The sequence below is a fragment of the Halichoerus grypus genome, chromosome 7 (genome assembly GCF_964656455.1).
Source record: "Halichoerus grypus chromosome 7, mHalGry1.hap1.1, whole genome shotgun sequence".
NCBI lineage: Eukaryota > Metazoa > Chordata > Mammalia > Carnivora > Phocidae > Halichoerus > Halichoerus grypus.
The window spans coordinates 114902999-114918063 of NC_135718.1; the positions used below are offsets into that span (position 1 = coordinate 114902999).

At 36.2% G+C, this 15065-nt stretch overlaps 1 protein-coding gene across 1 annotated transcript in view; it reads right to left on the bottom strand.

Moving 5' to 3' along the window:
• Positions 1-15065, bottom strand: part of XPR1 (xenotropic and polytropic retrovirus receptor 1) — a 232609-nt gene that overhangs the window by 75936 nt on the left and 141608 nt on the right. The window contains exons 3-4 of the mRNA XM_078078100.1: positions 12362-12463; positions 230-453 (exon numbers count right to left, since the gene is read on the bottom strand). Of these exons, the coding sequence (XP_077934226.1) occupies positions 230-453; positions 12362-12463 (326 nt within the window). The remainder of the gene's footprint in view (positions 1-229; positions 454-12361; positions 12464-15065) is intronic.

Consider the following 15065-nt stretch of genomic DNA (forward strand, 5'->3'; position numbering starts at 1 on the left):
GTTTTAGAAAACTGATCTTCAAAAATATAACTCTTATTAACACTATTTTGCCACCTTTGATACATGGTTTTTAGCCAATAAGAATATCTGAAATCACATTAAGAACCTAAAAACTAATGACATGCTAAAGATTTCCCTTTTTGGATTGGCCCATTAGTATAGTTCAAGGTTAATTCCAAACTCCTCAATTATTTGAAGGTTCCATTCTCCAGGATAAGACTCTAAGTACCTGATAGTTCTGCAGCAGGATTAGACTGAGGTAGAACTCGCTGAAGGCCAGTTTAAGGTCTTTAATATTCCTATGTTGGACACGTTCCTCATGGGATAAGTGGAAGACTGGCTTCCTGCGCTGTCGCAGTGTAGTAACGCCAATGCTCTCTTTCTGTGCATCCAGTGATGACTGAAGCTCATTCTGAAGTGTAGCAAACCTGCGCTGAGCCTCTGCAAGCTTTTCTATAAAAACAAAAAACGGAATTTCAAATCATCAAGATAAAAAAGCTGGTAAAGTTCTCACTGACTTTTGATTTCTTACTTTTTATTCTGGTCTGTTTCCCTAAAATTTCTAGGAAAAAAATGTTACATGTAATATTTAGAACTGGATAGGAAAAAAAACGTTTTGGTATAACATTTCATTCTATCTTTCTATCCCACATTTCCCTCCCTGCAAAACCTCAAGTGTACCCTTTGTTTTTACAGATGAAGATATATAATCTAAAAAGCCACTAAAAGTGAGAAAGCAAAATGGTACAGCCACATTATAATTTGGAAAACAGTGTGTCAATTCTCAAAAAGTTAAACATAGAGTTAGCTACATTAAGATCCATCAATTTCACTCCTAGGTATATATGTTCACACAAAAACTTGTACATATACATGAATTTGTATTCACAATAGTGGAATACAACCTAATTGTCCATTAACTGATGAAAGGATAAGCAAAATATGGCATGTATATTACATATATGTATATATAATGGAATATTATTCAGTCATAAAAAAGAATGAAGTACTGATACATACTATAACATGAATGAATCTTAAAGAAATCATGATAAGTGAAAGAAGATAATGCGACATATTGTTTTACTATTATTCAATTTATATGCAATGTCCAGAACAGGCAAATCCAGAGACAGAAAGATTATGGTTGCCAGGGCCTAGGGGGCAGGAAGAATGGGGAGTGACTGCTAATGGGTATGCGGTCTTTTGGGGGTGATGAAAATGTTCTGGAATTATATAATGGTGATGGTTGTACAACCTTGTGAATATTCATGATTTGAATTTCTCTCCTCAGGAATAGCTCAGTCTCTTTTAAGGGCTCATGTGAGTAGGTCAGGCTCACCTGGGATAATCTCCCATTCTTAAAGTCAAGTGATTTGGGACCTTAATTACAGCTGCAAAACCCCTTCATAGCAACACCTAGGTAGATGTTTGACTGAATAACTGGAAGAAGGTAGAGCATACACTATGGAGGAAGGGATGTTAGCGTCCACCTTAGAATTATGCTTACTGTATATTTCTGAACTGATGCAAATTTCTGGAGACTCCAAATGCTACTTGGTCCAGCAGTCAAATGGAGATCTACAGTGTTCAGCTGACAGATGAAATATTAACCCAGGTTTAATTCACAGTGGACCCAGTTGGTCCATAGACACATTATGATTGCTTTCTCTGTTCCAGAATGTATAATTGGAGTAGAAACACCAGGCCATTTGTAGAAATCTCCACATTGACTGTGACCCAGGGGTAAGAGTCATTATTGTAGGAACGATTAATGGAAGTTTTGAGAACTTCTTCCTATCAAGATAATAATCAAGAAGCAAAAGCACAACCCTAGGGGAACTCCAGAGGTTAGTGCCACCACCAGAGAAGTGAAAGATGCAGGGATATTGATATCTATCACATCTCCATTTATCTGTTTAGTCTGTGCAGAAGTTGGATGGATCTTGAAAAATGACTATGGATTACAGTAAATTTAATCAAGTGGTCACTCTGATGGCAGCTATTATACTAGATGTGGTATCATCACTGGAGGAAATCAACAGAGCCTATAGCACCGGGTATGCAGCTATACAACTAATAATGCAGCTTCTCATATGGCAACAAACACCTGCATGGTCTCTGAGCCCCAGAAATGGCACCATTCCCCATCAATACCGGTCAGCCACCTAGTGGCAGGTTAAATGCATTGGATGCCTTCTATCATGCAGGGGGGCAGAGATCTGTCCTCCCTGGAATAAATGTATTCTTGATATGGTTGTACATTCCCTGCTCATAATGCTCCTGGCTAGCACCACTATCAACTGGAACACCTCATCCATTTTCATGGTATTCTATATAGCTTTGTTTCTGATCAGGAAACTCATTTCATAGCAAAGGTTGTAAAGCAATAAGCTCCATGGAATAAAATGGTCTTACCACATACCCAGAAATTGCTGGCCTAAAGAGAGACTTAACAAAGTGAGCTGGGAGACAAAACTCTGTAAGAATTGGGTTCGGTCTTACAGGATGCAGTATTAAGGCCATTATATTTATTGGTGCTTTCACAAACACAGCCAAAATACAGAGTCTAGGAATCAAGGGATCAAAGTGGGAGTGGCTCCTCTCACTACTATACCAAAGAACACTCACTTAATTTTTGCTTCCCAATCTGCAATTTGAACTCTGCCTATTGGTTAGTTTTCAAAGGAAAATGCTTCTTTCAGAGGGATACAACAATGGTTTTACTGAATTGGAAGACGAGACTGCCACCTGGCCATTTTGCACTCAACATACCACGGAATTAGTAGGCAAAGAAGTTGTTTACTGGTTAGTGATTGATCTTGATTACCAAGGGGAAAGTGAGTCGTTAATGCATAATAGGAGCAAGGAGGATTGTGTCCACAACCCAGGGGACTCTCTGGAACACATCCTGTTTTTTCCATGACAAGTAATAAAAGTTAATGCAAGGTGGCGCCTGGGTGGCTCAGTCGTTAAGCGTCTGCCTTCGGCTCAGGTCATGATCCCGGAGTCCTGGGATCGAGCCCCGCATCGGGCTCCCTGCTCTGCGGGAAGCCTGCTTCTCCCTCTCCCACTCCCCCTGCTTGTGTTCTCTCTCTCGCTGTGTATCTCTCTCTGTCAAATAAATAAACAAAATCTTTAAAAAAAAAAAAAAAAAAAGTTAATGCAAAACTACAGAAATCAAAGAAAAGAATTATTGAGGATTCAAACCCTTCAGGAATTAAAGTTTGGGTTATCCCATCCAGAAAGAACCCCAGCCAGTTGGGCTTCTAGCTGAGGGCAAAGGAAATATAGAACGGGTAGTGGAAAAAGCAAATCACAGATATCAGCTATGGTCTCTTAACCTTGTTGCTCTTTTACATAGCTTATATTTTCCTCTCTATCTCTTTTTGTTGCATTCTGGGTAACTACTTCAGCTCTATGTTCAAGTGTATAAACTTTCTCTTAATCTCTACCTAATTCGCAGGTTTAACTAGTTAAGATATTAATTTCAGTGATTATATTTTCATTTTAAAAGTTCAATTATTGGTTATTTTATTTTTAAGATTTTATATATTTATTTGAGAGAGAGTGAGCGAGCACAAGTGGGAGGAGGGGCAGAGGGAGAGCAGACTCCCTCTGCTGAGTAGGGAGCATGGAGCCAGCTGATACCAGGACCCTGAGACCATGACATAAGCAGATACTTAACCCACTAAGCCACCCAGGCACCCATGTAATTGGTAATTTCAAAAAGTCAATTTTGATAGTTTCTTTTTTGTGCATGGTTTTGATACTCTCTTTTATCTTTCCCCATATTAAGCATGTATTTTATTTTGTATCTAATAATTTTGCATATTTTATGTAGCATTTTACTGTTTTGTAGTGAGAGGTATTCAGAATTTCTTCCTAGTCTTCCATATTATTAGAAAGAACAATTCACCTATTTTCAAATCTCACACTGAAAAGGCAAAATGAATTTCAAGGTTCTTTTTATAGAAGTCAAGCATTTCTATTACAAAATTGTTCATCTTATTATCCTTCTGATCAAAAACAATATAGAACTTTTTGGTTCTTTCTTAGTTCATGGTGTATTTAGTGATTTTGTAATTTTTTCATGATGCTCCTAGACCAAAAGATATATTTAACACTTCTGTTTTATTAACAACTTAAGTATTTATGTCCTAACCACTTAAAAGCCATTTGAAAAAATAGTATACACAAATACAAACACATATTTAATGAAAGAATGTGATAATTTATCCAAGGTCAACTATAAATTACTTTGCTGATTAAAAACCTTAGGTAATTAGTAAGACCCAAAAGCTAGAAAATCATAATATCAATGATCAACTTTTATTGTTAAGAGACTAATATGAATTTGCTATTTGTTTACCTTCCTTAGCCAGTTGTCAATACATATATTTTGTAATTATTTACATGGATATTAAAAGTGAAAGAAGTCCCAAAAATGGAAAGAAAGAACCATTACTTCATGCGTGCCACCAATAAGTCAAGAAACAAATACCTCCCCATCTGGCAAACTCCTTACTCATTTTACAAGGCTAATCTCAAATATCATTTTCTATGTAAAGTGTTTCTTGCCTAAAAACTCTCAACCACAACTTGAAACTCCACCTATAGGACTCTCATGAGGTCACAAACACGCACACAAAGCACACTGAACATAATTCTTTGTTTATATGTTTGTTTCATTGATTAACTGTGAGCTCTCTGAGCCAATGATTTTCTGAGGGAAAAAAAAAAAATCTTCATTTTTTTAATGGTGAGCAATTTTTAAATAGCTTTTTCAGGTATACTTTACATAGCATAGCATTCACCCATGGTAAGCATATTTTGCTGATTTTTAGTAAATTTGTAGACTTGTGCAATTATCAGCACCATCCAATTTTAGAACATTTCCAACATCCCATACATTTCTGTCAGGGCCACTGGCTATCAAAGCTCACTCCCACCCCCCAGCCCCAGGTAACCACTGATCTGCTTTCTCTTTCTATACATTTGCCTTTTCTGGACACTTTTATAAAGAAATCATACAATATGTTGTCTTTTGCATCTGTCTGGCTTCTTAGCATGATTCTGAGGTTCATCCATTTTGTATCAGTAGTTTGTTCCTTTTATTGCTGATTTATACTTTGTTGGGTGGATATACCACATTTTGTTTAAATATTAATCAGTTGAGGGACATGTGGATTGTTTCTAATTTTTTTACTATATAAATTATGCTATTAACATTCATGTATAAATTTTTGTGAGGACTATCATCATCATCTTTGTAATTGTAAGAGCTTGCATATAGTAGGCTCAACCCATGTTTGTTGACTGACTGACTTAATGAATATGTAGGAAAAACTTCTCTCTAGTAATCCAAGTTCCCATATAGAAATAGAGGAGAGGGGCGCCTGGGTGGCTCAGTCGTTAAGCGTCTGCCTTCGGCTTGGGTCGTGATCCCAGGGTCCTGGGATCGAGCCCCGCATCGGGCTCCCTGCTCGGCTGGGAGTCTGCTTCTCCCTCTGCCTCTCCCCCTCACCCCCGCTCATGGTGCTCTCTCTCTCTTAAAAAAATAAGTAAAATCTTTAAAAAAAAAAAAAAAAAAGAAATAGAGGAGAAATATATACCAGGGGTATTCAGCTACTTTTTTGAACTATTTTCTTCCTTAAGGGCAAGGCTATCTAGAAGAGCATATGAAGGAAAATCGCTGGTTGGGAATAGGGGAGTAAAAGCATGTAATCTGAAAAAAAAAAAAATTTCAGTATTACCATAGTTATGGTGTGAGATCTTTATACTTAGCAAAATGGTTTAATACTTATCAACAGATTTAAAAAGGATGAGCAACACTGCTTTTGATACCAAGTGTCCAAATCTGTGTTTCAAGGACACCTCAATTTTCTAGAGTCAGATATCCAAAAATCTCAAACATATGGGGGCAGCCCAGAACCTGGAAAAAGGTAAATGTGTACATAAGAATGTACTTTGGCCTATGAATTGAAATCTACAAATATACTTACAAAAAATAAAAATGAATATTTCTAGGTAATTTCATAAATGCTGATGAAAGCAGCCTATTTTGACAATAAATTTCAATTTCTACTCATGCCAATAAATCAAGTGGCCCTGAATGAGAACAGATTATTACTTTTATAATATATGTTTAATGCCATAAGCTCTCAGAAAATAAAATATTTGATAAAAATTTCCAATAACCACTCAAAAACTTTCAAAGCACCTATATGTCCCTCAAAGAGCTATATGGTTAACAAGATTTTTCTTAGTTTTCACATTTACATTTTTTTACTTTTAGAAAAGTTATTTCAGAACTATAAGCTATCTTCAGAATAACAAAGCTATTACATTGTTATGGAACTGAAGAATAATTCTTGATAAAGTTAGTGTTTTAGAATACATTTATTTTTTTGTATACATATCTTGCAATGTTACGAGCTTGCTAACTCAATTTATGGACCTCAGTGTTATTTGAAATACGAAGTAAGTTTGTAAGAAGGTTGACCAACCCTAGATGACTCAGGATAGTTAATTTCGTTTTATTACATAAAATTTTTGTTCTGCTTTTATCTGGAATTCTTATTGAAATCGTTACACCTCAAGTACTGAAGTCTAAAATATCCATGTATGAATAAAACATAATATTCTTCAAATTTTTTTCTATAATAATAACTGAATCCTTATTCTCTTACAACTCCAGCTTCAGCAGACTGTTTGTAATCCTCCTCACCCCCAAATATGTCATGTATTTTGATGTCACGATGCATCTGGATAGGTGTTTCCTTGGAATACTGTACTCTAAGTCCTCTAATCCCCAATATGCTCCTCCAAGAGCATGTGGAAATGCCCCTCATTTTCAAGCATCCAATTTAAATTTTACTTCTTCTGGAGGCTTTTCCACAATCCCTCTCTTTTCCTCCAAGTAAAGTCAATGCTTCTTCATGTCCGTTTCCATAGTACTTCACAAAATTCTAAAATACCAAGTATCATATTGTACATAAACGTAAAAGAAATAGATACAATTGGTAAATAAACACATTAGATATAATCTGATATTTTCTATTCTACTATATTCTATTCATATTTTTTATATTCATATTTTTTTAAAATGCTCATGATGACCCCAGGTATTTTAATTTCCTGACCCATGTATCGGGTCATAACCTACAGTTTAAAAGAACATTAATTTAGATGATAGTTTTTTTATGAAGATGCCATCCTGCAACTGTGTTAATCCATGACCAGGGAAATGCCCCATCTTCTCAGTCTTATAAAGAAAAAAAATCTTATCAGTCTTAGAAAGACCTAGGAGACTCCAGCAATTCATAATGCTATCACCAAAAAGGAGCCTTCCTTTAAAAAACTTCCCTCTCCTTCCATGGTCTTCAAATATTAAAAGATAGGAGGGAAGGATAGTGGACACGTGGATAGTACATAAATAATTGTAATTTTAATTTTCATCAGATATGTTAACAAGAAAGCAAGCCAGTCTGGTTGCTTTAATTCATGTCCCCTATTTCTCTCCTAACCAACCTCCCAACCCCCATTCTTTAATAGCTCTTAAGTAATGGATTCTGTTGTAATAAACTCAAGAGAATCATGATGTAGGAAAAAATAATAAGACAATGGGAATTTTAAACAATACTACAGACCTATGATCACCCTAATTAATAAATACTTAATCTATGTCTTTAGACACACACAAGCAAAGAACTAAACCAGCCATTAAGTCATAATTTAGCTATGTGGGTACTAGATACATATAATCACTTGTAAAATGATATTTAGTTATTTCAGTGAAAAAGATGCTTATGTTTTATTACAAACACTCAGTGGCATAATATACAATGCCTCAAATTCGGTAAGAATAAAGAAAAACACATAACAGGATTATAGGAATAACTGTAACAGGAATAGTTCTGAGTAACTATTATCCAATTGGTCTTACATATATATGAAGCCTGAAAATATTTTACAGCCAAGAAATAAATCTGCTTCTATTGCCACAATTCCCATACTTATAAATAACACTACTGCAATTTCTTTTCTTCCCTTCTTCCCTCCCTCTTTTTTGGTAAAGAAAGGAAAAGCTCATAACACTGCTGTGAAGTCATAATAACCGAAGCCAAAATATTAGGACAGGTAAAAAAAAAAACTGAGATTGTTTAGAAATGAAGGAAAAAGCCCCTAGCTATTTAAAACATTCCAACCCAGGGGTGCCTGGGTGGCTTAGTCATTAAGCGTCTGCCTTCAGCTTAGGTCATGGTCCCAGGGTCCTGGGATCGAGCCCCACATTGGGCTTCCTGCTTGGTGGGAAGCCTGCTTCTCTTTCTCCCACTCCCCCTGCTTGTGTTCCAGCTCTCGCTGTGTCTCTCTCTGTCAAATAAATAAAATCTTTCAAAAATAAAAGGCTTTGCCTGTGTTAACTGTGGAATATTAAAAGCAACAGATATATTCTAAGATTTTGTTTTTATGTAGGCACATAAAAAATGCTGCTTAGAAGCAAAGTATTTTGAATAGAGAGAGAAAGCAAACTGGTTCTAGCAAACAGAAAGATGTTGTAACATAGAGTGATGAATATTACCAATGGAAAAGGACATTACTGATCACTACAAAAAAGATTTCTAACACTATAGCTCTCAGGATTGATGCCATTTTTAGTACTAGAAGAGACCTAGGAGACTTCAGCAATTAGTAATGTTATCAACAAAAAGGAGCCTTCCTTTAAAAAATTTCCCTTTCCTTCCATGGTCTTCAAATATAAAAAGATTGTATCTATTGGGGAGCTTGGGTGGCTCAGTCAGTTAAGCGTCTGACTCTTCGTTTCGGCTCAGCTGGTGATGTCATGGGTCCTGGGATCAAGCCCTGTGCTGAGCTCTGCACTCAGTGGGGGGGGGGGGGGTAGTATTTGCTTGAGGATTCTCTCCCTCTTCCCCTCTCCTGGCGAATGCACTCTCTCTCTAAAATAAATAATTAAAAAAAAAATTTTTTTTTAAGATTTTATCTATTAATATAAATGCTTAGATCTTATTAACCAAAAATATGTAATAAAACATAAAGCGCAATAAAATGACTTACATCAGGTTTTGTGAAATTCTGACAATAGCTTCTAACTCCTCACAGGTGGAACCAGAGAGGGCTGGGAATCAATTTGTTCATTTTACAAGCAAGTACATGGAGGCCTAGAAAGGTTAAATGGTAAACTTCTTCTAAAAAAATAGTAAGGTTCAAAAATCCAAAATGTAATTGGTAGGTAAAACAATTGATATGAAAATAAGTATCTACATTTTAGTAGTATTCATTTTGTTTTGTTTGGCTTTTATACCATTTTGTTTGGGGTATTTAGAAGTTTCAGTCAAGACTATATCTCACTTGAAAGTGACCATTTTTAGCTGACCATTAAATAATTTGTGAGATACAAGTGGGTGGAGGTAGGTTTATAAGCTGAACTCATCCCTGTATTATTTATACTTTTTCTGTGCCCTAGTGTCTGAGAATTGCAGTCTATAAGACAATCTGCTATGGAGAAGGTGGCTAAATAAGGAGAAAAATGATACTGTCTAGGACAAGTGCCAAATTCTGTTTCTGTCAATCATGTCTTCATATTACCCATCACTTCCTGACCTGGCAAAAAGTTAGTTTGAAGACTATCAATTTGGACCTACTCTATGGTGACATCAAGAGACATGCCCTACTGGCCCTGCCAATACATACAGAAAAAGGAAGTCATTTATAATCATAGCCTCCAAATTTTAAATAGTAGAAAGCCCAAAATTATTTTTGAAAAATAATCAAATCTAAGATACCATTTTTCAAACTAGGGTTATAACCCAATATGGGGTCATAAAAGCAATTGTGTGGATCATAAATCAGCATTTTATAAGTCAAATAGAAATAAATATAGAAAACAGAATATATTACACATAGCAAGGATATTATTCCATGAAAAAATTTTAATTGTTTAAATATATTGCATATACACATATATATAGATGCATACAAACATACATAAAACACACATATCTGACTAGGCGTATGGGTCACAATTTGTATATAGTTTTTGCTATAACTCACCATATAAAAAATATGTATCTATTGTTAAGAATAGATATTTCTTTTGCTTTGTATACCAAGAAGCATTATCTACTCTTTCTGATCTAAATTACCCACATAGAGTTGGGCTCAGAGATCCTTCCCCCAAAAAAATCACAGTGAAAGAAAAATGCTAATTACCTTGACCTTAATTTACATTTTGCATTTACAGCCTTAGGTCACATGCTATAGGCCTTTCTAGGTCTAAACACTTTTTCCCCTGCAAATGCCTTCCTCTTTTAGCTTCCTCTTCCTCATTCTTCATTACATGGCCACCCTCTCCTTCTCAGTCTACACTGCTGGTTCCTCTTTTCCTCCTACCTCCTAACTGGAAATTATCTCTGTTCTTACATACTGCAATTTCTCTGTATATTTTTCCTTTGTTGAAAATCTATCCATTGCAGTTTCAAATAATATTTCTATTTTGTTACTGCATTCTAGGTGCTTACAATGTGGTGCAAAGGACATGCATATATACTGTGCCCTTTCATGGCTCTGTGCCTCTGCATAAACTGCTCTCTTTGCCTAGGAAGTCCAGCCATAAGTGAAAGATAAGAAGGACATAGAATTAAGGCATTTGCTTCCTTTTTGTTCTTTTTTGCTAGAAGGGAGTGACTTGCTAAGGAGACTAAACCAGTAAAGAAGGAAGTCAATGATGTATTTATTTATTAATTCTTAGAAGAAATAATTACTGGAGGAAGGTCTTGAGGAGCTAAAATTCAGTCAGTAGTTGTAGAGATTTGCCACGGACTGAAGGATATCTTTTCTAAAAAGATTGGAGGAAAATAAGGAAGGGTAAGAAGGTCAACAAGTACTTAGGGGGAGAGGTGGCATAGATCTGCATATGTATTATACACCAACAGGAGCGAAGTTGAGTTTTTAAAAAAAATTTTTTTAAAGACTTATTTATTTTAGAGAGAGAGTGTGTGTGCAGGGGGAGAGGGAGAAAGAAACTCAAGCAGACTCTGTGCTGACTTCAGAGTCTGATGCAGGGCTTGACCCCATGACCCTGAGATCAGGACCTGAGCCAAAACCAAGAGTCAGACGCATAACCAACTGCACCACCCAGGCACCCCTGAAGTCCTTTATATTTATTTGTAAAGTAAGAGGAGGTATAATGAGCATGATGGAGAAGATGGTGGGGTCAGAGAATTCAAGAGAATGGTGTTGGGTTTAGAAAAACACTTTGGAGGGGCACCTGAGTAGCTCAGTTTGTTGAACATCTGACTCTTGATCTCAGCTCAGGTCCTGATCTCAGGGTCGTGGGTTCATAGGTTTGGGCCCCGTGCTGGGCCATACGCTGGGTGTGAAACCTACTTAAGGAATAAACAAAACAAAATAAAACAAACCCACTTTGGAGCATGGAAAAGGGCACTGATTAGGACCCATGGGCAGCTTTGAGGACATAATTAAGAATGTAATAATGAATTTATACTGGTTCAAGTTTGTTCTGCTGTGAGTTTTTTTTCCCCTGGCTATCCTAAGCAGCCTGTGGGTAGGCATAAAGAAGGTAAAAGGTTGAATTGGTTTACAGTTGGGAGTTTCACTAGGCAGATGCATTATAAGGCAATGAGGGTGAGGAGATTAAAAAGCACAAGGGACAAAGTGGCTAAGATAACTGAGGGAGAGGGAAATAATTCTGGGGGGGAGGGGCCTTACCAATAGATAGATGGGGGAATAGATGAGGGACTCAAGAAACTTGAGCTTTGTGAGATGAAAAAAGAGATATCAAAGGGGTAGGGTAGTATAAAAATATATATAAAAAAAACAGAATTTTAAAGGGTCAGATATAAATAAATGGAAATTCCAGTATTTCCTTCTCAACTCCAATAGCATCTTGTGGATGTCACTCTGGAAACAATGCTCTAAAGAGATAGAAAGGAATATTCCATACAATGGAAAGGCAAAGTAATATAATTAATAAGCAGGAACTGTCTAATTCAGCTCTGAAATAATAAAATCAAATTTCTGACTCTTCTGAAGCTTCAGACTGGACTTTAGTGAAGCTCTACCAAAATACTGGTTCACAATGAGGTTCCCAAATCCTTGCAACTGCAAAAGAATCTAGGCAATGACAGTATTAGGCTTAAATATTGATGTACTAGATTCCTACTCCAGCTAAAGAAAATAACCCTAAGTACAGTATAGGAAGAAAAACAAGCCCCATTTTAAAAATGATGATCAGAAGGTTAAACACTGACATGGCAGAGTTTTTCTTTCCTCAGCAGCAGAAATTGTCCCCTGTATGTTGTACCAAAAAACGACTCACCTGAATAAAATGTGTTGATTTTGGCAAGTTCCTTTTCACAGGTTTGGAAAAATTTTTCTTCAAACTTGGCAAAATACCTCTTTACCGTGTCCTCATCTGTAACTGAAAGCAAGGAAAAGAGTATTTGAATATGATGTCCAAAGGCCAATTAAGAAAACTAGGGAAATAAAATTTAAAGGTACTACTTCCTTATTCTTCAAAATGACAACAATGAACTGTGAACCATATTAAGCAAAGACTAATGAAAGCAAAGACTATTGTGTTCTTCATAGGAACACAGTCATTTTTTAACTGAATGAGACTCTCTAAGTCTTTACTATAATAAATTTATAGTGGTGAAAAAAGTAAGTGTTCTAAAACTTCAGAAGACACTACTGTACAAATGTGATCAAGGAAGATTCAAGGTGTTGGGAGTAGAAATGAGTAGGATTTAGCAAGAGTAAATATTTCAGGGAATAAAAAAAGGAACAGAAAATGAAGACATGAATATATAATACGATCCTGGAAAAAATGAGTTGATTATTTCTACTATATTAAATTGCTTTCCACTCATTTTCACTTAGCTGCACCAGATACAGAAAAAAAATGTAGACTGATGGCTTTAAATTACATATTCTCAGCCTACAGCTGCTGGGTAGGAACATAAGTGAGTTGAGCAAATGGGTGATTGTACAAGCATGGTGATAAACGGCAACTGACACCTTCAGGATAAGGAGTGGTATGGATTCTGGCAAGTAAGAGCACATGTCCATCTAATTAGTTGCCGTCCTGTGGTGACAGGGTTAAAGTTGTCACATCTTCCAATTTTCAAGACAAGCCACAAATCTAGATATTTTAAAAACATAGTGTAGACCAATCAATATATGCCTCTACAGGCTGGATCCACTTTGTGAGTTCTGTTATACAGCTGTTAATTTACGGAATACCATAAGTACAGATATATGTAGCTTCAGGAACCCCCAAGCCTAAAAGGTACGTATGTTTCTTGTCCAAGTAAGATCTGCCTAGACTCCAGATACTAATCATAATTTAGAACTATCCTATTTCTGGATCTCTGGGGCAATCTAAGCTTGAAATGTGTAGAAAAAGTATAGGTCATTTTATGTTCTCCAGTTGCTTCAAATCTTAGTGCAATCCCAAAAACCCTTACACAATTCATCTGTCCAAGAATAAGAGAAACAGTATTTCCCTGAGTAATAGCAATACACACATACACATACTAATTCTTTGTACCAGAGATACTTTAAAGAAAAACAAAAGCTTAAAATGAAGTTCTAAAAAGCATGTAAAATCTATTCATTTAATTTGAATAACACAAATGTTAAAAAAAATGATCACTACACAAAACCTTGACTTTATTTCTATATCTACTTCTCTATTTCTTATGCTTTAGAACTTAACAGATAACGCAGGATTCTATTGATTTTGCAGTAAAGAAAGGGTGGCCACTTTAAGTTCCTCATGTAAGCTTCATAATTTAGGTACAATAAAGGCTATAGCTGCCCAAGGCCACTGTGAATTATTTTTACAAAGCATAAAGCAGGTCAAAGCACCCTTTTAAGGTGACCTTGAGTTAGAGATGATCCATGGTAACAGATGCTGCTCTTATAATAGCATTTAGCTATAGCTAATTTAAAATAAGAGTAATATCTCATTCTACTTTATTACCCATTTTTTTCATTTTTATTTTGTTCTTTATTGTATTGTTAGGAAAGAAAACCCAAAAGCAAAATATAGGCTGGGTCAAATTTACTTTGTTTCCCTATTTACAGAACAAAGTTGTTCACCAAAGCAATTTAAATATAGCTTCTGTTTTAAAAATAATTTTAACATATTAATATTTATATACAGGTTGCATATTCAACAACATCAAATATTTAAAATATTACTAAGAGGATGCCTGGGTGGCTCAGTTGGTTATGCGTCTGCCTTTGGCTCAGGTCATGATCCCAGGGTCCTGGGATTGAGCCCCACATGGGGCACCCTGCTCAGCAGGGAGCCTGCTTCTTCCTCTCCCTCAGCCCCCCCAACCCCATTCTGCTCAAATGCTCTTTCTCTCTCTACCTCAAATAAATAAACAAAATCTTAAAAATAAAATATTACTAAGAGCCTAGAAACCAAAAAAAAAATCTAAATAAGCCTCTGAGAAACTAAAACATATAATAAATTTTATGTATTAAAGCATGAACATTCTGGGGCGCCTGGGTGGCTCAGTCGTTAAGTGTCTGCCTTCGGCTCAGGTCATGATCCCAGGGTCCTGGGTTCGAGCCCCACATTGGGCTCCCTGATCAGCGGGAAGCCTGCTTCTCCCTCTCCCACTCCCCTTGCTCGTGTTCCCTCTCTCGCTGTGTCTCTCTCTGTCAAATAAATAAAATCTTTAAAATAAATAAATAAATAAAGCATGAACATTCTACTCATTAATCAATCTCATATAAATTCTTCATTTCCTCAATTAAAGACTGTTTTATCTAAAATACCAGTAGTCTCGGGGAGCCTGGGTGGCTGAGTCGTTAAGCGTCTGCCTTCGGCTCAGGTCATGATCCCAGGGTCCTGGGATAGAGCCCCATGTCGGGCTCCCTACTCCATGGGAAGCCTGCTTCTCCCTTTCCCACTCCCCCTGCATGTGTTCCCTCTCTTGCTGTGTCTTTCTCTTTCAAATAAATAAAATATTTTTTAAAAATAAAAAAATAAAATAAAATAAAAT